This window comes from Gymnoscopelus braueri (genome assembly GCF_963280865.1).
Source record: "Gymnoscopelus braueri genome assembly, chromosome: 24".
NCBI classification, from domain to species: domain Eukaryota; kingdom Metazoa; phylum Chordata; class Actinopteri; order Myctophiformes; family Myctophidae; genus Gymnoscopelus; species Gymnoscopelus braueri.
The window spans coordinates 3,008,947-3,036,586 of record NC_137626.1 but is presented as its reverse complement, the minus strand read 5'-3'; the positions used below and the strand labels follow the sequence as shown (position 1 = coordinate 3,036,586).

Here is a 27,640-nt window from a genome sequence, read left to right as displayed (position 1 = left end):
TGTAAAGTAGGACTTTTTGCTGCTAACAGAGTTATTTCTACATTGTGGTATTTCTACTTTTACTCAAGTCCAAAATATACAGTATGAGTACTTCTACCACCACTGCAGCACCTCACACACACTTTACTGTGTTTAGCTGCGCGCGCGCGCTCTCTCTCTCTCTCTCTCTCTCCCACTCTCTCCCACACCTCTGTGTGTTTAGCCTCTCTCTCTCTCTCTCTCTCTCTCTCTCTCTCTCTCTCTCTCTCTCTCTCTCCCCCCCTCTCTCTCTCTCCTCCCCCCCTCTCTCTCTCTCTCTCCCACACCTCTGTGTGTTTAGCCTCTCTCTCTCTCTCTCTCTCTCTCTCTCTCTCTCTCTCTCTCTCTCTCCCCCCCTCTCTCTCTCTCTCCCCCCCCTCTCTCTCTCTCTCCCACACACCTCTGTGTGTTTAGTCTCTCTCCCCCCTCTCCTTACAGACAACCCTCTGCGTGTTTAGCCTCTCTCTCTCTCTCCCTCTCTCTCCCCCCTCTCTCTCTCTCCCACACCTCCGTGTGTTTAGTCTCTCTCTCTCTCTCTCTCTCTCTCTCGCTCTCTCTCTCTCTCTCTCTCTCTCTCTCTCTCTCTCTCTCTACCAGATCTTACACACCTCTGCTGTAGATCCAGCATAAACCCATAAACCTGCATATAGAGGTTGTGTGAAGGTGGTGTGAGCTGTATAGAGGAGGGTCCTTGTGTCAGTAACACAGTAGAATGACAGAGTACCTGCACTGTGATCCAGGTAAACCCCCACTCTGCCTCTGCCTCTGGAGGAGGAACCCTCTGACACTTTAGTCTCAACGTTGTTGTGTCTGAACGTGTAGCCTCTATCAGAGCAATGTAAACACCAGGACTTGTTATTGTCTCCAAACCATGACTCAACACCCTGTCTGTTGATGTCTTTATAACAGACTGCTATACCAACCCATCCACTCCATTCAACCCACACACTCCATTCTACTTCCCAGTAGGACCTCCCACCTTCACACAGACTCTCTCTACACAACACCTGATCCCAAAAGGTGAATCTCTCTGGATGATCAGGGTAACCTTGGTGTCGTGTTGTTTCAGTCACCTTCATGTTCTCCTCTGACAGGGAGAGGGTGTTGTTCATGGTGTTCAGATCCAGTGAGAGTGAACAGGAATCTGTGAGAAGAACACATGACAAAACATCACAACACATTAAAACCTCATGAATATTAATGTGTTTATAGAGTTTAGAGCTTTATTGTCATGGTTGTATGTGCGGGGACGACGCCGCCGCCGCCGCCGACGGGGGGGTCAAACACTGTGTGTGACACTGGTGTGCAACTAACATAAAACAACCTAAAAACAACTCACAACACACACACACACACACACACACACACACACACACACACACACACACACACACACACACACACACACACACACACACACACACACACACACACACACACACACACACACACACACACTATCTATTACTATACTTGCAGTGGTGGAAACTGAAACTAAGTAAAAGTATCAATACTGCGATGTAAAAGTACTCTGTTACAAGTAAAAGTCCGGAATAAAAAATCTACTTGAGTAAAAGTACAACAGTATTGGTATCAAAATGTACTTAAAGTACCAAAATTAAAAGTACTAAAATGCTTGAAAATAGCAGATCTACAAGCTCACAACGCGATGCGACGCGTTGTGAGCTTGTAGATCGGCTATTTTCAAATAGCCTAGGTATAAAATAGGGCTAAAGTGGTTAATGTATGTTTTATAATGTAACAATTCATATCTGCAAAGTAACTAGTAACTAAAGTTTTCAAATAATTGTAGTGGAGTAAAAAGTACAAATTTGCCTCTGAGATGTAGTGGAGAACATTTAAAAAACTCCAGTAAAAAATACCTCAGAATTGTACTTAAGTACAATTCTTGAGTAAATGTACTTAGTTACTTTACACCACTGTATACTTGTGAGGACATCAACATTTAAGGTTGGTTACATGTTTACCATTCTTTTTAACCACAACCCTAAAGCTGAAAATAGCTGATCTACAAGCTCAGTGACCGCAACGCATAGCGCTATAACTCCAAACCTAACCCCTAAACCTATAACCTCTAAATCAGTGGTTCTTCAACTTTTTCATGTCAAGGACCCCCAAATTGACACTTATTAGCCCGCGGACCCCCATTTCAAAAGATATGCCAGGGACCCCCATAAGAGAAGATTTTTTTACGGCTCTAGCAGTGATTCTCAACCATTTTAATTTCAAGGACCGCCAGTTTGACATGCATTAGGGCTACAGAACCCCATTTAATGGCATTTCTATCACTTGGACCGCAATTTATATTGTAAAATCTATGTCAATTTAACTCTGAGAGTGTACAAATGGAACCAAATGGACCCGTTAGGGTCCATTTGGTTCCATTTGTACACTCTCAGAGTTGTACACACAACTCACTCTCAGACCCCTCTAGTGCATATGTAGACCCCTCTAGTGCATCTGTAGACCACTGTAGTGCATCTGTAGACCACTGTAGTGCATCTGTAGACCCCTCTAGTGCATCTGTAGACCCCTGTAGTGCATCTGTAGACCACTGTAGTGCGTCTGTAGACCCCTCTAGTGCATCTGTAGACCACTCTAGTGCATCTGTAGACCCCTCTAGTGCATATGTAGACCCCTCTAGTGCATTTGTAGACCACTGTAGTGCATCTGTTGACCACTCTAGTGCATCTGTAGACCACTGTAGTGCATCTGTAGCCCACTGTAGTGCATCTGTAGACCACTGTAGTGCATCTGTAGACCCCTCTAGTGCATCTGTAGACCACTGTAGTGCATCTGTAGACTACTGTAGTGCATCTGTAGACCACTGTAGTGCATCTGTAGACCCCTCTAGTGAATCTGTAGACCACTGTAGTGCATCTGTAGACCACTGTAGTGCATCTGTAGACCCCTCTAGTGCATCTGTAGACCACTGTAGTGCATCTGTAGACCCCTCTAGTGCATCTGTAGACCCCTCTAGTGCATCTGTAGACCACTCTAGTGTATCTGTAGACCCCTCTAGTGCATCTGTAGACCACTGTAGTGCATCTGTAGACCCCTCTAGTGCATCTGTAGACCACTGTAGTGCATCTGTAGACCACTGTAGTGCATCTGTAGACCATGTAGTGCATCTGTAGTCCACTCTAGTGCATCTTTAGACCACTCTAGTGCATCTGTAGACCATGTAGTGTATCTGTAGACCATGTAGTGCATCTGTAGACCACTCTAGTGCATCTGTAGACCATGTAGTGTATCTGTAGACCATGTAGTGCATCTGTAGACCCCTCTAGTGCATCTGTAGACCACTGTAGTGCATCTGTAGACCACTCTAGTGCATCTGTAGACCCCTCTAGTGCATCTGTAGACCACTGTAGTGCATCTGTAGACCACTCTAGTGCATCTGTAGACCCCTCTAGTGCATCTGTAGACCACTGTAGTGCATCTGTAGACCACTGTAGTGCATCTGTAGACCACTGTAGTGCATCTGTAGACCACTCTAGTGCATCTGTAGACCACTGTAGTGCATCTGTAGACCACTGTAGTGCATCTGTAGACCACTGTAGTGCATCTGTAGACCACTCTAGTGAATCTGTTGAGCCTTCATGGCGACCCCCCCCCCCCCCCCCCCCACAGGGGGCATAGCTTTCCCCTACACATCGGAGCTGCCTAGTCAATTGATATTTTTCAATCTTTATTAAAGACCAATTTGCCTGGTCTTTAACGACAGCTGAGCCTGGCAGTCCATGTTTTTCATTTACTGGTGCTAATGTTTTGTTTTTGTTTCTATTTCATTGGTATTTTATGCTAATGTCTATTTATATTGCATTTTTATGTTATGTTTTGTTTTAACCTGTACAGCACTTTGGGTGACCTAGTCATCATGTTAATGGTGCTTTATAAATACATTTTTAAAGTTGTGTTGAGTTGAGATGCAGTATAGTGGTGGTCTATAGATACAGTACAGTGGTCAATGTATGTGGTCTTTAGATGCAGTACAATGGTCTATATATGCAGTACAGTGGTTTATAGATTCAGTACAGTGGGATATAGATGCAGTACAGTGGTCTCATACAGCTATAGATACAGTACAGTGGTCTCATACAGCTATAGATACAGTACAGTGGTCTCATACAGCTATAGATACAGTACAGTGGTCTCATACAGCTATAGATAAAGTAAAGTGGTCTCCTTTTTACAATAGGCAGAAATTACATATTTGTACTGCATGCAAAACACTGCATGGTTCTTGCCCAAAACTGCATGAGATAGGCATAAATTTGACATGTCTGTACAGGGGAGGCTTGTGGGTATACATGTAACCCATTTCCATTCACATATATTGAGGTGACAGCTCAATAGTAAGGCGGAAAATTGATACCATAGTGCACTTGGTGATACAAGCGCGAAATTTGGCACAGATGACCTTCATATGACCTTAATTGATAATCAACCTCTGGCCATGCAGAATTCCTAAGATTTCAAGATGGCCACCACCAGTTTTCAAAATGGCTGCAACTGGGCCAATGTTTTGGACTATATCACTTTGCTGGGGCTTATTTTAATATATGAGAATATGTTCTGGAGGTATTTCTAAAATAGCTGTATATATATGCTATATTCTCTATTTCTGCATGACACCATTGTACAGCAAACAGTAACATTTGGCTTCAGTGGTTAATCAGACTAATCTGCTATTTGAAAATAGCAGTCTGCAAGCTCACAATTCAATTCAATTCAATCCAAAGGGCTTTATTGGCATGAGAAAACATACGTTTACATTGCCAAAGCAGAAAGCACAATACAACAATACAGCAATACAATCAAAACAAAAAATATGTACATTTGAAAGTCAGAATCTTCAATAGATCAATTTCTATGTACCACAATTTCTATGCTCACAACGAGTCGTATCGCGAGCGACGCGTTGTGAGCTTGTAGATCTTGTAGATGTTGTAGCTTGTAGATGCATTTTGAAATAGCCGATGTATACAATAGGTTTAAAGTGCTCATGTGACCCATAATCGCTTCTTTTGGGCTTGTTTTTCTAGACCTGGATGCTTGTTTCTCTCACAGTATCTGGCAACCCTAGCCACAGCACGGCAGTGGGGGGCGTGGCGTGCATTAGCCAAGGCAGCGAGTTGGCTTTATAGGATAGCAGTTTGTTGTAAGGGAACTCTGCTTGGAAACTATTTACTGCGTGAGGGTTTGTTTTATTTGTGAGTAAAATGGCAAACACGAGTAGAGATTTGTTTTATGCACCGGGTGCTGCTTCGAGTCCTCTCAGACGCCAGCCTTCGACTCCGAGAAGAACAGAATTATTAGGAAGTCCCTCTAATTCTAATTCTGGGGATATGTTCAAACGGATGCTTAGAGCTATGCAGGGATTGTCTGACCAAATCACCGATCTTAAAGCGGTAGTGGACATGCAGAGCAATGAGAACATGGAAGTAAAGCAGGAACTGAAACTGTTGCGTGACCTAGTCGAGAGCAACGCTGCTCGGGATGACGCTCACGCTACATTGTCCTCTCTGCCTGCACCAAAGAGGATCAAAAGAGCGAATAACATCGACATTGCGGTAAGTGAAATTATGTCTGACTATATGGGCCCTGTGTCTACTAGCGAGAAAATACTTTGTATGTGTTGCTTGTCGAAAAATAAGTGTAACTAGTGTTCTGGTGGGTAACCGGAAGGCTCACCCCAAAACACGATCGCCCCCACTTTAGGGGGAATATCAGGTAGAGATTTTACTGGATATGCGCCGGATTTGCGCCCGGGCGACTGTTTTGGGGCGAGCGTTTTGGTATTCCTTTGGTGCTTTGCCAAAAGCATTGATTTCCTCAAATTAACCTTTTATAATCATGCTGTTTACAGGAGGCTGTGAGGCATCTACACAACTCGGAGAAGAATAACCACAAATACAATCCAAAAGAAGCGTAAGTAACTAAATTCAACTATATCACAATCATGCTTTAGTAAGAGGGGAGACCCTGCCCCACCGATTCGATTTGTAGTGGGGGATAGTGGGGGGAGGTAGGCCTGTGGATTGGGTTCCTGTCCTGGTGAAATGTTTTAACTGATAAAGAAAAAAAATGATAAAAGCTAACACGGTTCTTCTCTTCCAACAGGGTAAATTCTCCACATAATATTGATGTTGCGGCTCATCTTTTAGGAGAACTAAGCATTAGTTTCTGTAATGTTGATCCTGTTTTTATAAAAGGTAAGCGCACATGCATAATACACTCACAGTATTCAAGCTATAAGCTATTTGCGTCTTAATAGAGTGGGCTAGACCTGCAGAAGCCAGCAAACCTGTTTTTCTTATGGTAGCCTACTTACAGGTCTTTTTGTATTCAAAAACCCCTGTGTTATAATTGAAAGCACACATTCATGGTTCTGGTGACTAATGCATGCTTGTATTTTCTATTTTAGCATCCTGCCGGACTTATTTTGAGTCATTACAAAAGAAAGAGCGGCTGAATAAACCAGAAAATGCACAGGAGAAAGCAAAGGTACAGAAGTCTATGAGGACACGACAGAGAAAATTACGGGTAAGTGAGGAGAGCAGTTTTGGTAGGCCTCACTCACACAGTTAAAACAATTTCTTAGTTTTGTGGTTTAATTGTAATTCTATATTTTTTTGTGTTTGTTTTTTTACAGTTGTTTGAGGGCAGGAGATCCGTGTTGCGGCCTGCTGAGGAAATTCTCTGGAACAGCACTGCAACCAAAGAGCTCATGTCTGATGAGGAAGATGGCTTCGAAGATGGTTTGCCAGTATGGTTCATCAGACCTCCACCAGGAAGAAGTTCAGCGCTTTCGAAGCTGTGCCAGGAGCTCCAGGAAAGAAGACCCCCAGGACCTCGTTCCAGACCCAGCGTTCTCCAGAACGCAATGCCTGTGGTTGACGAGTTCGAGGACCATAACGGGTCTTTTACACTCCTCCAGCTGTAAGGACACAGCAAGAACTCCAGCGGCGTAGTGTCAGACATTACATGCAAAAGTGTCACTTTTCAGCTACAGTCACCTTTTTTAACCCAAATAGGGCATTGTGTGACACCTGACCCAAAAGAAAACAACATGTTGTCACCTTTTTCACCTCGGGGCTGTTTGCAAGCATGACTTGCTGCCTTTTTGTATATATTTTTGGGTGCATCAGCACCTATTTGATTTGATTTTTTTAGATGTGTGTGTGTGCTTCCCTCTTAGATGTGTCCTTTTTCATTTTCGATTTATTTTAACCATTGTTTTATACTTAGATTATATATCTTGGGCTTGTTTTTAAAGTGTAGTTAATTTTTGATTTTAAACAGTCCTCAAACATGTGCATGTCAAATGATTGTCTTTCTCCGCAGACCATCTGAATTAAAAAAAAAATATGTATATTCCAAATATTATTTCACTAATTTATTTTCAAGATAAAAATAGAAGATCTACAAGCTCACTGTGAGATTGTAGATCGGCTTTCAAATAGCCAATGTACTGTTTAAAGCAATGGTTCTCTACCTTTCATGTCAAGGATTTCTATTTGGCCGTGGACCCCATCTCAACTATTTTGTTCCACGGACCCCCAGAAGCAAAGATTTGAAAAAAATATATATATTAAAAAAGATATATATATTCAAAGGTTTGCCAAAAAAAATCTAGATTTTTAAAAAAAAATAGCAGATCTACAAGCTCATAGTGCTGGTTGGTTACAATTATTGTGATGCTATATTAACACATTCGGCTGGGGACCCCTGGAACCCCCCCAAGCACCCCTTGGGGTCTCCGGACCCCACTTTGAGAACCACTGGTTTAAAGTGCTCATGTAGCCTAGTCACTTTTTTGGGCTTGTTTTCATAGAACTGGCTGCTTATTTCTCTCACAACAGCTGTCAACATCAAACGTTGTGCCGTTTCCTCTGTTGTATGTGTTTACATGGAGACGGGACGTGCAGCGTTTTCAAACTTTTCCATCCTGGAAGGAGGTTTCACTTAGTAACGGATTCAAGCCCCAAAAACACCGTTCCTGTGTAAACGGACAGCACATTAACTGTGGAGTACACAAGTATAAGTGACTTTTTTTCCCCTCATGTCACTACTTGCTGACTATATACCAGTGTCAGTCTACTTTATGTGTATTATGCGGTCGACACAATGACATTTTGCACCTTAATCCCATGTATATCGCACTTGACTTTTGTCTTTTATTGTGATTTTTTCCCCTAAGCACCTTAACTAACGTCCATAAGTATATCATGCACAGTATAAATTGCTGCTATCTTCACGCACACATCTTATCTCAGGTACTAGTGTAAATATGTAGACACGAATTTCACCCAATTTTAACCCAATTTAACCCAAGATTAGACTCAAATCTTTGCTTCTGGGGTCCCTGGAACAAAATCCAGGGATTCTTTGAAACATTTGATTTTATCTGTGTGCTCCTGTTCCATTGTTTTGTATAAATAATTGTTTTATTTTTTTGGATCAATAAACATAATTACATGAGTTCTGCCTATTTGTTTTTCTATATTGTGTGTGTATGTGTATATATATATATATATAAATTAAATTAGTGTAGGAGGGGGGGGGGGGGGGGGGGGCGCTATGAACCACCCCTCCCAATTGGGGGGGGGGGGGGGGGGATAAACTAGGGGGGTTATGCCAGAATTAGCATGCAGAATTGTGGGGTGGGTGGGTGGGGTTATAAGCCACAGCTTCCAATCAAATGTGGTTTTCTGCACATGCTCAGAAGTGGTTGGGGTGGGAGTGGTGGGGTGGGAGGGGTGGGGTGGGGTGGGGTGGGAGGGGTGGGGTGGGGTGGGGTGGGAGGGGAGGGGTGGGGTGGGGTGTGTGAGGTCCTTGCTGGCAGACACCACAGGGGGTAAATGCAAATGAATGTCTCAGAAATGGTACATTTACCTGGATACGTGGGAGGTATGTGGGAGGTGGTACATTAATGAATGAGGGCAACTTACACACACATACTCCCTTAAGTATCAGGGGTCTGCCTGATGAATACCCTCCCAAAATCATTGCTTTTCACCCAGTGTTTTTTTTCACATCAATTAGTAAATATATGAAAAAATAAGTAAAAAGCACTTTTGATTATTCAACTAATTGAAAAAGTAATCACTAAGCAAATAATCGGCACTTGCAACCGTAAAATATTTAAACTGTAACAGACCAAGTCTGATGAATAATTTCACTGTTGACTGACAAGTTGTATCTGCTGTCACCATTCCCTGCTCCTTATCCCACCTTACTTTCCCCTGCTGTAGAGCAGTGCTTCCCAAACTGGGGTCCCCAAATATTTTTTTGGGGTCCCCAGATGATTAGCTTAATATTTAATGTAACATACAGTATAAGTGTATACAGGGTACCTTCATATTTTAAAGTGACAATTTAAGGACTTTTCAATACCTCTAAAATTAAAAGGAATATAACTAATAATAAAACCATTACTTTGTCAAAAGTAACCAACAAACTATACTAGGGGTGGTGGCAGTTCAAATATGATTATTTTGGGGGGGTCACGGCCTGAAAAGTTTGGGAACCCTTGCTCTAGAGAACAGTTCCTCATCCCACCTTCCTGTCACCTGCTATGAATAAGAGGAGGATGCTCTGTGAATAGTTTCATACAGGATAAAGACCACGCCTTATAATGGTCCATTTCCTGGTGGAAGAAGTATGCAGATCTTGTGATAGAATAAAGATAGAATAGGGCTAAAGGGATAGTTCACCCCCAAAATGACTTTTTTTCTATGGATTAGTCACCCCATGGAGACTTGAATTCATAGATATTTTTGTTTTTGTCTCATTCCTAAGACAATAATGTGATGACCGGCAGCGGTTCCGGTAGGAGACACAAAGAGTCTCCTTTGAGTCTCCTACCGGAACTGCTGCCTACCGGTTCGCTGGTCATCAAATTATTGGCAAAAATGTATCTATGAATTCAAGTCTCCATGGGGTGACTAATCCATAGAAAAACTATCCCATTAAGTGATTAATGTATGTTTTGTAATAATACATCCGCAAGCTGTCAAATTATTGTAGTGGAGTAAAAAATACAATATTTGCCTCTGAGATGTAATGGATTAGAAGTATAAAGTATCAAATACATGGAAATACACAAGTAATGTAAAAGTACCTCAAAATTGTACTTAAGTACAGTACTTGAGTAAATGTACTTATTTACTTTCCACTACTGTACATTTCAGTATTTTTTCTCAGTGATTACGCTACGTTTGATTACAATTATTGTTATTTGACAACTATGTTTCATTAAATGCTCTCTGAAAGTCTATTGGATGCTTGGGCACTGCAGGCTGAAATCTCCTGTACAAATCAAATCTATAGTATACACATCCCTGTTTAGTCCTACACCTGACTTTATCACCAACATTCTATTACGTTGGAAGAATCAAACACTGCAGGTTCAGGTTGTCAACTTTTTCATCAAACCTTGTGATCAAAGTTTAAATTTATATTAATTAATTCATACCAAACCGCCAAATCGTTGTCCAACCTGTTCTCACCCCAACACGTCATATTTTGTTGCTTGATCAGGAGCCTTTGGCATCCAATGCTGGCATCTGAGGGTACCCTTTTGTGTGGGAATGATCATAACAATTCCCACCTTGGTGCAACTCCAACAGTGCCCATTCGAGTGCCCGCTCTGTGTGGGCACCCACTTAGCTCTTGCCAAGCTGCTCTCGCGGGGCAGAAGTGGGCCTGAGGCCCTCACAGGGATTTTGCGGTTAATAAATGTTTCTTTGTACTTCGAAAGAAAGATGAACCAAGGGAATTAACCAGATTCTTACTGTGAATAGTGGATGTAATGAAAAAACATACTCGAGAGTGGATTTGAGTGGATTTGGATGACTAAAATAACTTGCTACTCATGCATTATTTTCATATTTAGTACATTTACTCAAGTACTGTACTTAATTACAATTTTGAGGTATTTGTCTTTTACTTTACTGGAGTATTTCCAATTTTCAATAACTTTACTTCTACTCCACTATATCTTAGAGGAACATTTATACTTTTACTCCACTACAATTAAATGAAAACTCATTCACTCAGATTTTGATTATTATTACAAAACATACACTAACCACTTCAGCCCTAAATAAAATTCGGCCATTTGAAAACAGCAGATCTACAAGCTCACAATGTGTCGCATCGCGACACATTGTGAGCTTGTAGATCGGCTATTTTCAATAGATTTTTTATACTGAACTTGTGAAATAGGACATTCTGCACAATGAGTACTTTTGCTTTTGGTACTTTAAGATTTTGATGCCGATACTTTTGTACTTTTACTCAAGTACATTTTGAATACGGAACTTCTACTTACAATATATCTACATTACAGTTTTGATGTGGTATCCTCAGAAGTGGCTGTGCGACACAGTGTATATTTGGACAGTTTCTCCCCGGTCGAGCTCTCCGAATTCACTTTAATGATCACATCTTCCAAACCAACGACCTGTCTCTTGGATCCAGTCCCAACTAAATTACTTAAAGAGGTCCTGACCCCGGTTGGTGCATCCCTACTCAATATGATCAATATGTCCCTAGTGACGGGCTACGTACCACAGTCCTTTAAGGTAGCTGTCATCAAACCTCTCCTCAAGAAGCCTACTCTCGACTCAGGCATTTTGGCTAACTATAGACCTATATCGAACCTTCCATTTCTCTCTAAAATCCTTGAGAAAGCAGTCGCCAAGCAGTTATGTGACTTTTTACATAACAATAAGCTATTTGAAGCTTTTCAGTCAGGATTCAGAGCACACCATAGCACTGAGACGGCATTGGTGAAGGTCACAAATGACCTCCTGATTGCATCCGATAACAACCTTCTCTCTGTACTGGTTTTGTTGGACCTCAGTGCTGCATTTGATACTATCGATCACCATATTTTGTTACAGAGGCTAGAGCATTTGGTTGGCATTAAGGGTGCTGCATTGAACTGGTTTGAGTCCTATCTGTCTGACAGATTTCAATTTGTAAACGTTAACGATACACCCTCATTACGCGAAAAGGTTAAATACGGAGTCCCACAAGGCTCTGTACTTGGACCAATACTATTTACTCTATATATGCTTCCTTTAGGTGAGATAATTAGGAAACACTCTATAAATTTCCACTGTTATGCAGATGATACACAATTATATCTATCGATGAAGCCAGATGAAACAGATCAACTGGCTAAACTTCAAGCATGTCTTATAGACATCAAGAGTTGGATGACCCGTAATTACCTACTCCTCAACTCGGACAAAACTGAAGTTATTGTACTTGGCCCTAAGCACCTCAGAGATAAACTAGCCGATAAGAATTTTAACCTAGATGGTATTACCTTGACCTCCAGGGCCACTGTAAAGAATCTGGGAGTCACGTTTGACCAAGATATGTCCTTTCAGTCCCACATAAAACAAATTTCAAGAAATGCCTTTTTTCACCTGCGTAATATTGCAAAAGTTAGGCACATTCTGTCCCAAAATGATGCAGAAAAACTTGTCCACGCATTTGTTACCTCTAGGCTGGACTATTGCAACGCTTTATTAGCAGGCTGCCCAAGTAAGTCCCTAAAAAGCCTGCAGCTAGTCCAAAATGCCGCTGCGCGCATACTGACAGGAACCAGAAGAAGAGATCATATCACTCCTTCATTGGCCTCGTTGCACTGGCTCCCGGTTAAATACAGAATAGAGTTTAAAGTTCTCCTCCTCACATACAAGGCTCTCAATGGACAGGCACCAGTATATCTCAAAGAACTCATCGAGCCCTATAAACCAGCCAGAACACCATTGCGTCCACAGTATGGAAAAATGCTTACAGCTCCAAGAAACCCCAAAAAGATTAGAACAGGAGGTAGAGCATTTAAGTTTCAGGCACCTCAGCTGTGGAACCTTCTCCCAGTCTCAGTCCGTGAAGCAGACACACTCTGTAAATTTAAGACTAGACTAAAAACCTTTCTCTATGATAAAGCCTATAGCCAAAGTGTATAGACTCAGTCACCCTATAGTCATCCTCTCCCCCCCCCTTTTTCCTCTCTCCTCTCGTCCTCTCCTTTCTCGTCCTCCCTTTGGTTGTGTGGGTTTGTGTCCCATTGGTACAATCGTAATTAACCCTGTACAGATTCACGCTCTAGTAAGGCCTGCCACTAATTCTACAACCGGGGACCTGCTCCCCGGAGTTTCTTTTATTTCCCACGTCGCAGGTCCATGGACCCCCAGCTGCGGCTCAATACTGTGACTGCGGACCGGGCCTCTCCATGGAGCACGACCGTGGATTTCTACTACACTACACTATACCACTACACTATACTGTATATTATCTTAACATTCTTTTATTATACCATTATATACTGCATACACACTATTGCTGTACTATATTATTTTATTATATTATATTATCATATACTATCTTACACTATTATATTTGCTGCTAGTGTTATTGTTACTACTTGCACTGTATCTCTTTCTGTCTCTCCTCTGTCTGTCTCTCCCTCTCTCTCTCTCTTCTTTCCCCCGACACGGTCGAGGCAGAAGGCCGCCACCCTAGAGCCTAGGGTCTGCCTGACGTTTCTTCCAGTTAAGAGGGAGTTTTTCGTTGCCACTGTCGCAAAATTGCTTGCTCAGGGTGGGATGTCGGGTCTCTTCTCTACATGTAAAGTGTCTTGAGACAACTTGTTGTGATTTGACACTTTAATAAAATTGAATTGAATTGAAATTGATACTTTTGCTTTGGTAGTACTTCTTCCACCACTATATTTACACATTACATTTTTTTTTTTACACTTTAGTTTTTATGTTTTTGATGAATGATATACATGACTAACTTGTCTCGATATATTTTGCTGTTCCTGTAAAACACATAATTGCAAAAGAATAGTGTATAGGCAATATGGTCACACAATAAGAGCTCTAAAGGCTACAGATGTGTCAGTGGTAGCGGGTTTGGGGGGGGGGGTATGGGCCATTTACAGGGGATTCTTGTGAATGAAAACACATTACACTTATAGTGATTATCATCTTCATTAACAGTAGGAAGAGAATGAGTGAATGTCACATGTTGCTGTTTATATGAGCTGTTCATCTACATAGCTGGATGTGTGATACTTGACATTTTTAATGAATGAAACATAATTCACACTTACACTTCCTCACACCTGGTTGCAGCCTGCACTCGCCACCATGTTTGACACTGGGGGTAGAGGAGATACAAAGTAAATGTTTGCATATTCCATTCAATACTAGAAACAATAATTTATCATGATTTTTCAGGATGAAACATTAAACAATATTGTACAGAATAACCATATGATTTCCTTACTCAACTAGAACACATTTACAGTGAGTGACAGCAGTTCTCTCCATACCTCAGAGTCTCCAGTGGTAGAGCAGAGAGGCGATTTACGCCGTCTCCTAGGTGATTGTAGTTTAAATCCAACACTTTGAGATGGGAGTTGGATCTCAGAGCCGAGACCAGATAAGAACAGCCTTCCTTTGAGACCATACAGCCTGACAACCTGCACGCACGCACGCACGCACACACGCGCGCGCACGCACACGCACACGCACACACACACACACAGGTTATGTCAATACAATGTTGCCACTTTTTCCTGACAAAAGGACCTTTGCTATGTGAAACCAAGGGCTGAGACTCGTTTGATGGGGCTTGGTCCATATAAAAGTCAAGTGGCCAAGTTGTCTCAAGAATAAAGTTCTCTGCACTTCACTGTCTAATGGCTGTTGACCAAACTGAGTAAAGAATACAAAGTTTATCTCCAACCTTTCAACAACTTTTGGGTGCTACGTTTCACCTCCGACTTACACTAGCCCATGAAGTGAACTATTATATCCAATGCATTATGCATCCCCTTTGACTGTTTTACATACATTCCACTTTACAACACACAAGGCAGAGGTTTACGTATCAGTCACACCCACTCCATTTTGATTGGGTAAAGCACAGTTTAAATCCTGATCAAAGGCCTGCCCCCAAGAAAAGCTCCTATCCAAGTATTTTGTGAGATCTGCTGACAGATTAGATTATGCATGTGGGAGCAGATAAAATAGGTCAAATAAGTGAAGTAGTTGCTGAATGGCTGGGATCCCTTTGTACCTAATATGTGGCGGAGGGAGGAGGAGTTCACCCAAAAAACGACTTATTTTCTATCAATTGCACACCCCATGAAGCCTTGAATCCATGGATTATTTTTTTTTTGTCGCATTCCTAAACTAATAATTTGATTCCTGTCTCCTACCGGCTAATGTATCCGGTAGGAGACACAAAGTAGATTATTTGTGTCTCCTACCGGAAATACACCCGGGCATCAAATTATTGGCTTAGGAATGCGACAAAAAACAAAATAAATCCATGGATTCAAGGCTTCATGGGGTGTGCAATTGATAGAAAATAAATCATTTTTTGGGTGAACTCCTCCTTTAAGCTGCTACTGCTAGGCCGATTAACTGTGGGGTTAAGATCATCATGGCAGCCATCAAATAAAATAATTAAATGCCTGGACTAAAGAAGAACCTCATGAGGAGGAGTGCATTTAAGTATGAGATGGAAAGAGGGGAAGCAGCTGCTCATTCAGGAATTTTCTTTTTCAACCTACACTTTAACTGATAAGCAGATTTACATTTTGCTTTAATCTTATTAAGACAAAACATTTTTGGTAATTAATCAAAACTCTTTACTTTGGTTTTGTTTTGGATTAACACTTTTATCTTAATTTGATTTCATCTTGAGTTTTCTGAGTTAATTCGATTTGCAAGCTCATAGGGCGGCACAAAGTGACGCACTATGAGCTTGTACTGTATATCTGCAATTTTTTTGAATAGCCAAAGTACATCATGACACAGATGCTTTCCTGGTTTTAATGAGTGGTGGTTCTACAGGTTTAAAGGAGTAGTTCACCCCAAAATGACTTATTTTCTATCAATTACACACCCCATGAAGCCTTGAATTCATGGATTTAAAAAAAAATAGTTTTAGTCGCATTCCTGAGCCAATAATTTGATGACCAGTGTATTTCTGGTAGGAGACACAAAGAGTCTACTTTGAGTCTCCTACCGGATACATTAGCATCTTTCCGCCGGTAATCAAATTATTGGCTTAGGAATGCGACAAAAAAAAAAAAAATCCATGAATTCAAGGCTTCATGGGGTGTGCTATTCATAGAAAATAAGTACTTCTTTGGGTGAACTACTCCTTTAAAGAGTTCTACAGGTTTTAAAGGATTAGCCTTTTCTCCTCAAACTCTGATGTTTACACAGAGAAAATGAAGTATAGTAAATCAACAAAAAATTACTCTTTAATACAGATCTATTGAAGGCCAAATGCAATGAATAAAGGGTGCAACGTAGTGAACATTTTATATTTTCTACTTTAGCTGCATATTATTTCATTTGCATTGTTGCTTATATATATGCACATGCACCAGCTGAAATTGGTTGAAAAGGTTAAGGAATACTGACCTGACGGTCCCCAGTTTACAGTCTGGACTCCCCAGTCCACCAGAGAGCTCTTTGACTCCCACATCCTGTAGATCGTTGTTGCTGAGGTCCAATTCCCTCAGGATGGAGGACTTGGAACTGATAGCAGATGATAACGCCTCACAGCATTTCTCTGATAGCTTACAGCCACTCAGGCTGAAGAGAAACAAGTTATAAAATCATATATTTAATATATATATATGCACGTGCACCAGCTGAAATTGGTTGAAAAGGTTAAGGAATACTGACTTGACGGTCTCCAGTTTACAGTCTGGACTCCCAAGTCCACCAGAGAGCTCTTTGACTCCCACATCCTGTAGATCGTTGTTGCTGAGGTCCAATTCCCTCAGGATGGAGGACTTGGAACTGATAGCAGATGATAACGCCTCACAGCATTTCTCTGATAGCTTACAGCCACTCAGGCTGAAGAGAAACAAGTTATAAAATCATATATTTAATATATATATGCACATGCACCAGCTGAAATTGGTTGAAAAGGTTAAGGAATACTGACCTGACGGTCCCCAGTTTACAGTCTGGACTCCCCAGTCCACCAGAGAGCTCTTTGACTCCCACATCCTGTAGATCGTTGTTGCTGAGGTCCAATTCCCTCAGGATGGAGGACTTGGAACTGATAGCAGATGATAACGCCTCACAGCATTTCTCTGATAGCTTACAGCCACTCAGGCTGAAGAGAAACAAGTTATAAAATCATATATTTAATATATATATATGCACGTGCACCAGCTGAAATTGGTTGAAAAGGTTAAGGAATACTGACTTGACGGTCTCCAGTTTACAGTCTGGACTCCCAAGTCCACCAGAGAGCTCTTTGACTCCGACATCCTGTAGATCGTTGTTGCTGAGGTCCAATTCCCTCAGGCTGGAGGACTTGGAACTGATAGCAGATGATAACGCCTCACAGCATTTCTCTGATAGCTTACAGCCACTCAGGCTGAAGAGAAACAAGTTATAAAATCATATATTTAATATATATATGCACGTGCACCAGCTGAAATTGGTTGAAAAGGTTAAGGAATACTGACTTGACGGTCTCCAGTTTACAGTCTGGACTCCCAAGTCCACCAGAGAGCTCTTTGACTCCCACATCCTGTAGATCGTTGTTGCTGAGGTCCAATTCCCTCAGGCTGGAGGACTTGGAACTGATAGCAGATGATAACGCCTCACAGCATTTCTCTGATAGGTTACAGCCACTGAGCCTTTTAAAAAAAGTTATAAAATCATATATTTAATATCATGTAATATAAAGATGACCTTTTATGTTAAATGTATCAAGTTATCAGTTCACCTACAGAGCTCTATTTGAGGCTTTGACCACTGGCAGCAGCATCAGAAGAGCCTCCTCTGAAGCTTGGTATTTCTTCAAGTCAAACACCTCCAGCTCCTTGTCTGATGACAGCAACACGAAGACCAGAGCTGACCACTGAGCAGGAGAGAGTTTGTCTTTGGAAATACTTCCTGATCTCAGGTATTGCTGGATCTCTTCCTCTAAAGAATGATCATTCAGCTCATTCAGACAGTGGAACAGATTGATGCTTCTCTCTGCAGAAGGATTCTTCCTGATCATCTTCTTGATGTACTTGACTGTTTCCTCATTGGTCTGTGACCTACTTCCTGTCTGCTTCAACAGTCTTTTTAAGCGAGGCTGATTGGTCTCCACTGAGAGGCCCAGCAGGAAACGAAGGAACAAGTCCCAGTGTCCATTTGGACTTTCTAAGGCCTTGTTTACAGCACTCTGGTGGAGATGAGTCAACTTTCTAAACTTCATCAATTTGAAGGTTGACAGTAGGTTGACACCCCGGCTGACACATCTGCTATAGACATGGAGAGCAGCCAGAAACTCTTGAACACTCAGATGGACAAAGCAGAACACTGTGTCCCCGAGCATCCCGCGGTCCTTTCTAAAGATCTGTGTGAACACTCCTGAGTACTGTGCAGCATTTCGGTCTATGCCACACTCTTTCAGGTCTTTTTCATAGAAGATCACGTTGCCTTTCTTCAGCTGTTTAAAAGCCAGTTTTCCCAGAGACAGAATGGCCTGTTCTGGATTTGAATCAAACTTTCCATTAGTTCCGTCTTGAAACTTGTCCTCCTTGTGTTTGGAATGAAGTTCCATGAAGTGGATGTACACCTCAGTCTGGGTGTTTGGCAGCGGGCCTTTTTCCTCTTCACTCAACATGTCTTCCATAACGTTAGCAGTGATCCAACAGAAGACTGGGATGTGACACATGATGTGGAGGCTTCGTGATGTCTGGATGTGTGAGATGATTCTGGCCTGGTTCTCATCACCACTGAATCTCTTCATGAAGAACTCCACCTTCTGGGGGTCAGTGAACCCTCTCACCTCTGTCACCCTGTCGAAATAATTAGAAGGGATCAGACCGGCTGCTGCAGGTCGCGTGGTTAGCCAGATGCAAGCAGTAGGAAGCAGGTTTCCATTGATAAGGTTTGTCACCAGTACACCCACTGAGGTTGGCTTTGTGACATCGTTCCAGATCTTAGTGTTGTGGAAGTCTAGAGCAATCCGACACTCATCAAGGCCATCAAAGATGAACGCAACTTTGTACTTGTCGAAGCTGCAGATTACTGATTCCTTGATTTCACCAAAAAATTTAGTAAGAAGTCCCACCAAGCTGTAAGTCGTCTCCTTCTCCAAATTCAGCATTCGGAAAGTGAATGGAAACAGGAAGTCGATTTCCTGGTTGGATGTGCCTTTTGCCCAGTCCTGAGCGTACTTCTGAGTTAGGACTGTTTTTCCGATGCCAGCCACTCCCTTCATCATCACTTTTCTGATTGGGTCATTTTCTCCAGATAAAGGTTGAAAAATGTCTTTGAATTTGATTTGTGTTTCTTTCGTGGGTGGTTTCCTGGACAATTTTTCAATCTGTCTGACTTCATGTTCATTGTTGACCTCTCCACTCCCTCCCTGTGTGATGTAAACCTCTGTGAAGATCTGATTCAGTTGTGTTTTATTTTCTTGACTTGTGATCCACTCAAACAGACAATGGAACTTCTGTGTCAGATTAGACATCAATTGTTGTTTACAGGCAGTAGCAAGACTTTCTAAAATGACCAAAGAACAGAGGACATCAGTGAGTGCATATTATGGTAAATGTGGTCCTCATTGAGAGGTCTTTGTAATGATATGGTTGGTTCTATGGTTGTTGCTGAGCTCTAATAAATTGTGTGATCCAATTGAGGAGCTTAATTTCTCATAATATGTTATTGCTTTGGGGAAGTTGGTATAACATATACTACTAATAATATTAATTTAGCAGTACATAAGGTCCTACCTGGCCTCTCCGACAGGTCTGGTTGGTGTCGTTTAAGGGCATTGTAAAATGCTGCTTGGATGGCTGTTCCCCCTTGATCGAGCATCGCCATGTACAGTTCTCTCATTTGGTCCATGCTTGTCTTCTCGGCTTTAATCTTGGCATAAAGCTCAGGATGGATCATGGTTCCTAGACTGTCCACTATAGGCATGACAGTGGAAACCTTTTGAATCAACTCTGCCCTCTGCTGGATCACAAAATGTGCTGTTTGCAAGAGAAAAAGAGAGTGGTTGAGATAAATGTATCACAGAAAATGTTCATTAAGTGAGTGCAAAATAAAGCTCTCTGCATCTGTACATCCCCGCAAGAATAGTGGTGGAATAACTGGTAGTTTCATAGTTTGGGAATATGATATTGAGTATGTATATCCTGGTAAACAGAAGGTAGCACCAGAAAAAGCTCACCTTTTTCTGCATCCGTCTTTTCTGAAGTCAAGCCGTCACCAGCATCCTGTTGTACACAGTCATGTTATTTTAATCATATCATGCCTGAGTGCTATTGTTCAACATTACATCTTGTATTTTGCAATAACCACCCCATTGCATCAACATATGCAATGGGGTGGTATATGCAATGCAATATTTCATTTGGCATTAGGCCTTAAGCTTTATTTATACTTCAGGGTAAATAGTAAATTGTAAACACAGCAATCAACCGGTTTCAGACGTCAAAATGGTAATACATATGCCAAACTATTGTCAAATATTTCAGTATAATTGAATGACAACTTGTGGAGACTGGAGACATAGAAGTTAATTAATATTGCATATTTTGAAATTGACATATAGGCTGACTATAGGTTGACCTTTGACCATAGGTTGCAGTGAGGCAAATTTTGTCATGTTAGGCTACTATTGACGAAAAGTTATGCGAGGTCATGCTAAGAAACCACACACCTTTTTCCAATGATGTCTGCACTTTATTTAATGAATTGAACATGATTGTATAGCATGTGGAAACATTTGCACTCAAATGCAGCTAATTCTGAGATTATGTTACAGCTGTGTGATGTGATGTATATTTTTATCGCACATTGATTATTGTTTAACAAACTGGTATTTTACAGGTGTGATGATTCATGTGTATCTCTGTTCTGTTTTCCTTTTGAAATGTAATGTACTCTTGTGTTGCTTGTTTTGATGGGGATTGCGGATGAAAATGAGCTATAAGTCTGGTGTATTTACATTACATTACTGTTCATACGGCGTCCGTCTAAACAAACATATAAAGTAAAGCTGTGAACAAAGAAGACAACAGTAAACAGATGTACTGTACCTGAATCTGTGGAGCTGCCACTGATGCTGAAGGTGACTGGTCCTCCATTCTGGGCTTTACAAATGACAGCACAGAACCTGCACAATAACACCATGTCACAGTTAAGTTAACTCTTAGTGAAGAAAAACTAAACCAAAAAACAACATTCAACATGAAAAACTCTCCGAAAGTGAAAAGACAAAATCATAATTAGTTTCACAAGAATAATATATCAGACCGCCAAATGCGTCAGCGCCTAAGACTTTGGTGATGCAGTATTCAGTCAGCTTCACCACTTTGCTGATGCGAGCGAAGAAGGTTACGTGACAGTTAGCTACATGCTACTGAACTACATGCTACAGCCTCAGAACATGGTTCACTGTGCATTTGTCGTGGGGAAGGCCAGAGTGGCTCCACTCAAGCCCATGGCTGCTCGTATGGACAAGATGTTGAGATCGGAACTGCAGCTGAAACTCGAGGAGTCTGTGTCCTGGTCCTGGACAGACAGCACAACCATGTCGAAATGTATAAGAAATAGAACAAGCAGATTCTGCACTTCTGTTCCAAACTGAGTGAGACCATCTTGAAGATCTCTAAATCATGTCAGTGGAGATATGTTAATAATACTTCACTGAACCCTGCAGACTATGCGTCAAGGGGACTCAAGGCAGATACATTAATCAAAATCCACGCTTTGTTACAGAGGCAGAAGAATGGAAGAATGGCCCAAGAACTTAGACAACCCTGGGGACCTAACCACGGAGGACCCAGAAGTAAGGAATGCCATGGTCAGTGCTACTGCAGTTACAGATCAAGTAGATGCTGTGCTGGAGTTCCTGCAGTACTTCTCTTCCTGGATTCACCTTAGGAAGGCAGTTGCTTGGATGCTTAAGCTCAAGAGCATTCTAATGAGCCTCGGGCGTAAAATGAAAGAATCAAATGCTGCTTTCTCTCCGCTTGAGGTAGACAGGGAGATGAAGAGCTTCAAGGCAAGTCTCTTGAGAGAAGACTCTTGTAAGCTCACACTGGAGAAACTTACAGAAGCAGAGCAGGAGATCCTTCGCTACTGTAAAAAGAAAAACGTTCTCCAAAGATATGAGGTGAAGGAGTAAAGAGAAGCAGTAACCTTTTCAGGCTCAATCAAGTCCTCCAAGAGGGCATCCTCAGAGTAGGAGGAAGACTCAGCAGGGCAGCCATGCCTGACGAGTCAAAGCAGCCAGCAATCTTGGACAAGAATCTTCATGTCGCAAATCTGATCCTCGGGGAGATCCATGAGAACTTGGGCCACAGTGGTCGCTACCATGTGCTCTCCAAGTTGCAATCAAATCAAAGTAATGGATCCCTGACGCAAATTCGGCTATAAGGAAAATCTTTTCCAAGTGCCATGTTTGCCGACGCTCACATGGAGCTTCAGGACAACAACAGATGGCTGACCTTCCAAGAGACAGAGTCCTGGCAGACAACACTAGAGTGGACTACTTCGGCCCATTCGAGTTAAAACGCTGTGCAATACACTTAGGCCATGTTGTGTAGGTCCTTTTCGTTCAGTTTCGTTCCCATCAAGTGGCCCTAAATAATCTCTGCTTCTTAAAAAAGATCTATTGGTAGTAAGTAAGAAAAAAAATTACCGACATCTGATCCGGCGCAGTATTTTTATAATCAGTGTTTAAAAGTCGGTACTATTTTCTTAGCAGCGTCGTAATACTTTCAAAGGGGTGGTGCGGTTTTTGGCACGTGATTCCCGTTACAACCAATGGGGTCGCCTCTTCCGCATCACCATTTCCTGCAACAACTGCCATGGCAACCTTAACGTCGAGCAGCGAGGACTCCGAGGAAAAGCAACCAAAACAAAGAAAATATCATTCAAAATCACGTAAAAAGGACTCTAAACGATGCTATATGCATTCTATGTCTGTCCAGAGGGAAGATGTCGTCCGGGATTTTACACAGATAAGGTGGGATACCTACAGAAACAGCATCAAGCGGTGGCTTCCTCTGCAGGGTGAGAGTAAAGAAGTTGCAGAAACTTATAAGCATTGTGTCGATGTGCCTTTTGACCAGCATCCCGAGGACGCTGGGTTTCACCTATCGTGCTACAATCGATTTATTGACAAAAAGCGTTTTGTAGCGGCTGAAAAATGCGCCACACAGACTTTGGAAGTTCCAGATGCAGACACGGGTCAGTCAGGCAGCATCAGCGCCGACGGAGCCACATCTGAAACCCCCCGAAAGAAACTGAGGTCCAGGACAGGTTTGCCCGTAGCTTCTGCTGGCCCTGTCCTTCCAGCGCTATGCATTATTTGTAAAAAAGTGGACAAGTACATCACTGTGGCAGGCAAACGCACGAAGGATCAACTCTCAAAAGCAGAAACGTTGACTGCAGGTAAGAGACACACACACACACACGCAGAACTGTTGTTTAATGTTTATAACGTGGATAACAATGATTTCGCGGGACTCTCCGGACCCCTTGGTGGTCCTTGGACCCCCGCGATGTAATCACGGGGGTCCCGTTGCCCCCCCCCCCCCACACACTTATGATTATATGGGTACATTATATATTTTGGGACTATATGTAGGCCTATCATTATTACATCTGAGGTCTTCTTTTATTTGATGGGCTGTGTTTGAGTCCAAGGCTGGGGGGAGTAATTCACACCTTTTGTTAAAGAAAAAATGTGTTGGTTCTTTTGTTCAGATCAAAGATGTTGACATTTATGTGTGAATTCCTGACTGGGCAGGAACTGTTGACTATGTAACATGTAGTGGTATTTTTTGGGAAGGATATGTGCAGATAGAGAGACAAAAGCAGTGGTGTAAAAAGTACTCACATTTGTTACTAAGTAAAAGTATCAATAATGCAGTATGAGTATTGCTATGAAAATGTACTTAACGTACCAAAAGTAGAAAGTACTGAATAAGCAGAATGTCCCATTTCACAGGTTTCAAAGGTATAAAATGTATACAAATATTTAGAAAATTGCAGATCGACAAGCTCACAACGTTGTGAGCTTGTAGATCGGCTATTTTCAAATGGCCAAAGTTTAAATAGTACTAAAGTGTTTAATGTATGTTTTGTAATTTTAATCCAACTAGCATTTTTTTTTAAAATACGTGTAGTGAAGCAAAAAGGACAATAATTGACTCTGAGATGTTGTGGAGTGAAGCAAAAGTACTGAAAATTGGAAATACTCCAGTAAAGTAAAAGTACCTTAAAAGTGTACTGAATTACAGTACTTAAGTAAATGTAATTAGTTACTTTACACCTCTGCAAAAAAGGCTGAGGTCTTGTGATGAAGCAAATTTATATTATGATATTACAGTGGTTCTCAACCAGTGGTCCGGGGACCACCAGTGGTCCTTGAAGGGATTCCAGGTGGTCCCCAGCTAAATGATGGAGAGTTGGTAACCAAATGCATCCTTATAGATCTTTAACCCGTGACAGTGTAAAATGTTATAGGTTTTTCAAGAGTAAATTTACTGTTAAAAATCTGCATTACTTAATGTACAAGAAGTATAGACAATTAGAGAATGTTGAAGGATTGTTATTTTGATCGTCTGCCTGTTATCTCTCCTATTGGTACCAACATCAATACAGCATATAATTGTGGACAAAATGTCATCCAACAATAACAAAATATTCTAATTATTGTGGGTCTGACAGTCTAAATCTCATCAAATGGTGGTCCGTGGCTCAAATGCTGAATAAATAATGGACCTTGATATGTAAGGGGATGAAAACCACTGTTATATTATACTGCTTAGCATTGATTAGTCTGTTGCTATAGCTTGTGAGAGCTAAGAGCAGGACCTACTAAAACAATAGCTGCTGATAAGGCTGGAATGCAAGGGGTTCAGGTCGGCAGGTCACAGCTGCCAGCAGTCAGTGGCCCTTTAGTTTTATGGCTCTGCAGGGGAGAGGTTTTAGCAGTACTAACATGTATTTACCTTCCCATGGAAAAAAATATAATACATACATACATTAACACCACACATAGTCTTTTGTAATGATGGCAATACAAATCTGTAAAAGACACATTTACATTTATTTCCTCACTGTGTTATTTACAGCCCCCCCCCCCCCCTCAACACACACACACACACACACACACACACACACACACACACACACACACACACACACACACACACACACACACACACACACACACACACACACACACACACACACACACACACACACACACACACAGATCATTAACGTGTACTTTTTTGTTTAAAGGCCGGTTGATGAAGGCTGCTGAGCTGAAGGAAGACTTTACCATCCTTCGGCATATTAAGGACAAAGACTGTGTGGCCCTTGAGGTGCGTTACCACAGGATCTGTTACAAAGACTACTGCAGGTTCTTGACGAGGTCTACAGCAACAAGTACTGCAACCACAGACGAAGTGTGAGTTATTACATTGCATTATCAATTTGCTCACATTGCACATTTTTAAAGTAAGGCATTGACCAACAACATATAGTCTGCATTTTGTCTGTCTTTAGATACAATCTTGACAGCACAACTCTTTGCACATGTTAAGTATTTGTGTGTGTGTGTGTGTGTGTGTGTGTGTGTGTGTGTGTGTGTGTGTGTGTGTGTGTTCAGAAAAGAACCACCCTTTACTGACAGCTACAAGATCTTCTGTGAGAGGGTCATCCGACAGAGGCTTATAGTGAACCAGGACGTGCTGAAGATGAACCAGCTGCGAACGATGTTTGTCAACACTGTGAAGGAGCATGAGGATCGTGATGCTTCAGACTACAGGTACAGTAACTCAAATACCATGTGTGTGTTTGACATTCTTGGTAACAAAACCAAAATCTTCATGCTGAAAAGTTTCATTTTTATTTATTTATCCAACAAAAAAGGCTATGAGAGTATGTTTAAACAAAATTGGTTCATTTGTATACTTGTGTTTTTTTGTTGCAGGCAGGACAAATTGAAGAGGAGGTTGACCTGTGATTTCCCCCAGCTTGTTTTTCACAAACCTGCCAAGCGCAACGTCACAGAACTGGTTTATGTTGAGACTTTGGCAGCAGATAAACTGATAGATAGGCTACCTCAGCCATCAGGTACAGAAACAACAACCGAGTCACAGTCCACTGAGGTAAGCCAAGCTGAAAGTGACAGTGAACACATGGCTAGTACAACACCTGGACATACAACTGAGGAGAACACAAGGACACTGTATAGTGCAGGATTGCTTTTGAAGAGGCTTCTATGTGACTCTCCTGGTATGACATGCCCGTGGCCTCCCACAGCAGAGGATTTCAATGTGTCTGAAGCCAAATCTGTTGTGCCAGTTGAACTATACAATCTAATTGCCTGGATTATAGGTGCAACAGAGGAACCAACACTAGCCTGTTATGTTGATATTCCTGATGATGTGAACCTAAAAGTGTTATCCATTTGTCAAGACATTGTGTATCTTGGTTCTAAAGGTCGCAAGCAGACACCAAAGTCATTGTGCCTTGGTCTAACTGTTCGCCATTTAACAGGTTCATCCAATGTTCTGTCACTACTGAGTAGATTAGGACATTGTGCTTCATGGAGCACAGTTGTCAGTTTAGACACTAGCCTAGCTGAACTACAACTAGTAGAGTACGGAGACAAAATCCCAAAGGGCTTCTCAAAGAAGGCACCTACAATACTGGTGTGGGACAATATTGATTTTGGGGAGGAGACACTGTCAGGTCGTGGAACTACTCACCATACTAATGGCATTATGCTGCAAAGTTCTGTCACAGAAACTGTGTCAAAAACAGACAGACAGCCACTAAAGAAGGCAGTTTACTCATTCAAAGCACCTCCTAGCTTCCCTATAGAACACTACCAACAGTCTAAAAGACACGGGCCACAGAACTTGTTTCACCATGAAAGTGTTCCATTGCAGACGGAAACATACAAGTTGAACACTGTGTCTGCTGCCAAAACTGAACTAGCATATGTTTTAGTGAAGTACACAGATGCTGAAGCATGCACAATCCCAAGCTGGACAGGTTTCCATACAATGCTTCAAAGTGATGCGACTCTGCAAAAGTCAGCTCTGTATTATCTTCCGGTCATTGAGGCTTCACCGACAGAGATGTCAACAGTTAACACTATTCTGAAGCGAAGTGTTGAAGTTGCTGATCAGCTAGAGCTGGACCATGTAGTGTTAGTTTTTGACCAAGCTATATATGCCAAAGCTCAGCAAATCCGCTGGAAAGATGCTGACCTGACAAAGCGTGTAGTGATTAGACCAGGTGAGTTTCATACATGCATGTCCTTCCTAGGCATTTTAGGAAAAAGGTTTGGTGATGCAGGACTGCAAGACATTCTCATTGAGTCAGAAGTTGTTGCCCAAGGATCCATCAATGGTGTCATCAGTGGTCATCAATACAACCGCAGCATGAGGGCACACAAACTTATGTATGAGAGTCTGCAACGTGCCAGATTTAGCACATTTCTAGACTCTGTGACACCAGAGGAGAGAGATGATTGCATGGAT

At 41.8% G+C, this 27,640-nt stretch overlaps 1 protein-coding gene and 2 long non-coding RNA genes across 9 annotated transcripts in view; 2 read left to right on the top strand and 1 right to left on the bottom strand.

The window, feature by feature from the left end:
- Positions 1-483: 483 nt before the first annotated feature.
- LOC308080326 (uncharacterized protein) overlaps positions 484-27,640 on the bottom strand; it is a 64,684-nt gene continuing 37,527 nt past the window's right edge. For 5 of the 7 annotated variants that reach the window (XM_080422134.1, XM_080422135.1, XM_080422137.1 and 2 more), the window contains 12 exons: positions 21,164-21,240; positions 20,293-20,338; positions 19,850-20,092; positions 17,849-19,619; positions 17,582-17,755; positions 17,317-17,490; positions 17,050-17,223; positions 16,785-16,958; positions 16,518-16,691; positions 14,408-14,557; positions 14,186-14,232; positions 484-1,162 (listed from right to left, as the gene is read on the bottom strand). In XM_080422134.1, the coding sequence (XP_080278260.1) occupies positions 609-1,162; positions 14,186-14,232; positions 14,408-14,557; positions 16,518-16,691; positions 16,785-16,958; positions 17,050-17,223; positions 17,317-17,490; positions 17,582-17,755; positions 17,849-19,619; positions 19,850-20,092; positions 20,293-20,338; positions 21,164-21,211 (3,729 nt within the window). In that variant the 5' untranslated portion in view covers positions 21,212-21,240 and the 3' untranslated portion in view covers positions 484-608. Of the gene's footprint in view, positions 1,163-14,185; positions 14,233-14,407; positions 14,558-16,517; positions 16,692-16,784; positions 16,959-17,049; positions 17,224-17,316; positions 17,491-17,581; positions 17,756-17,848; positions 19,620-19,849; positions 20,093-20,292; positions 20,339-21,163; positions 21,327-27,640 lie in introns of those variants that run through there. The other 2 variants (XM_080422133.1, XM_080422139.1) reach the window with 2 other exon arrangements.
- On the top strand, positions 5,594-6,845 carry LOC308080332. Its single transcript, XR_013932696.1, has 3 exons — positions 5,594-5,973; positions 6,166-6,257; positions 6,470-6,845. It is a non-coding gene; the product is annotated as an uncharacterized lncRNA (long non-coding RNA).
- LOC308080330 lies at positions 22,949-27,417 on the top strand. The gene is made up of 4 exons (XR_013932693.1): positions 22,949-23,525; positions 25,386-25,554; positions 25,756-25,914; positions 26,080-27,417. It is a non-coding gene; the product is annotated as an uncharacterized lncRNA (long non-coding RNA).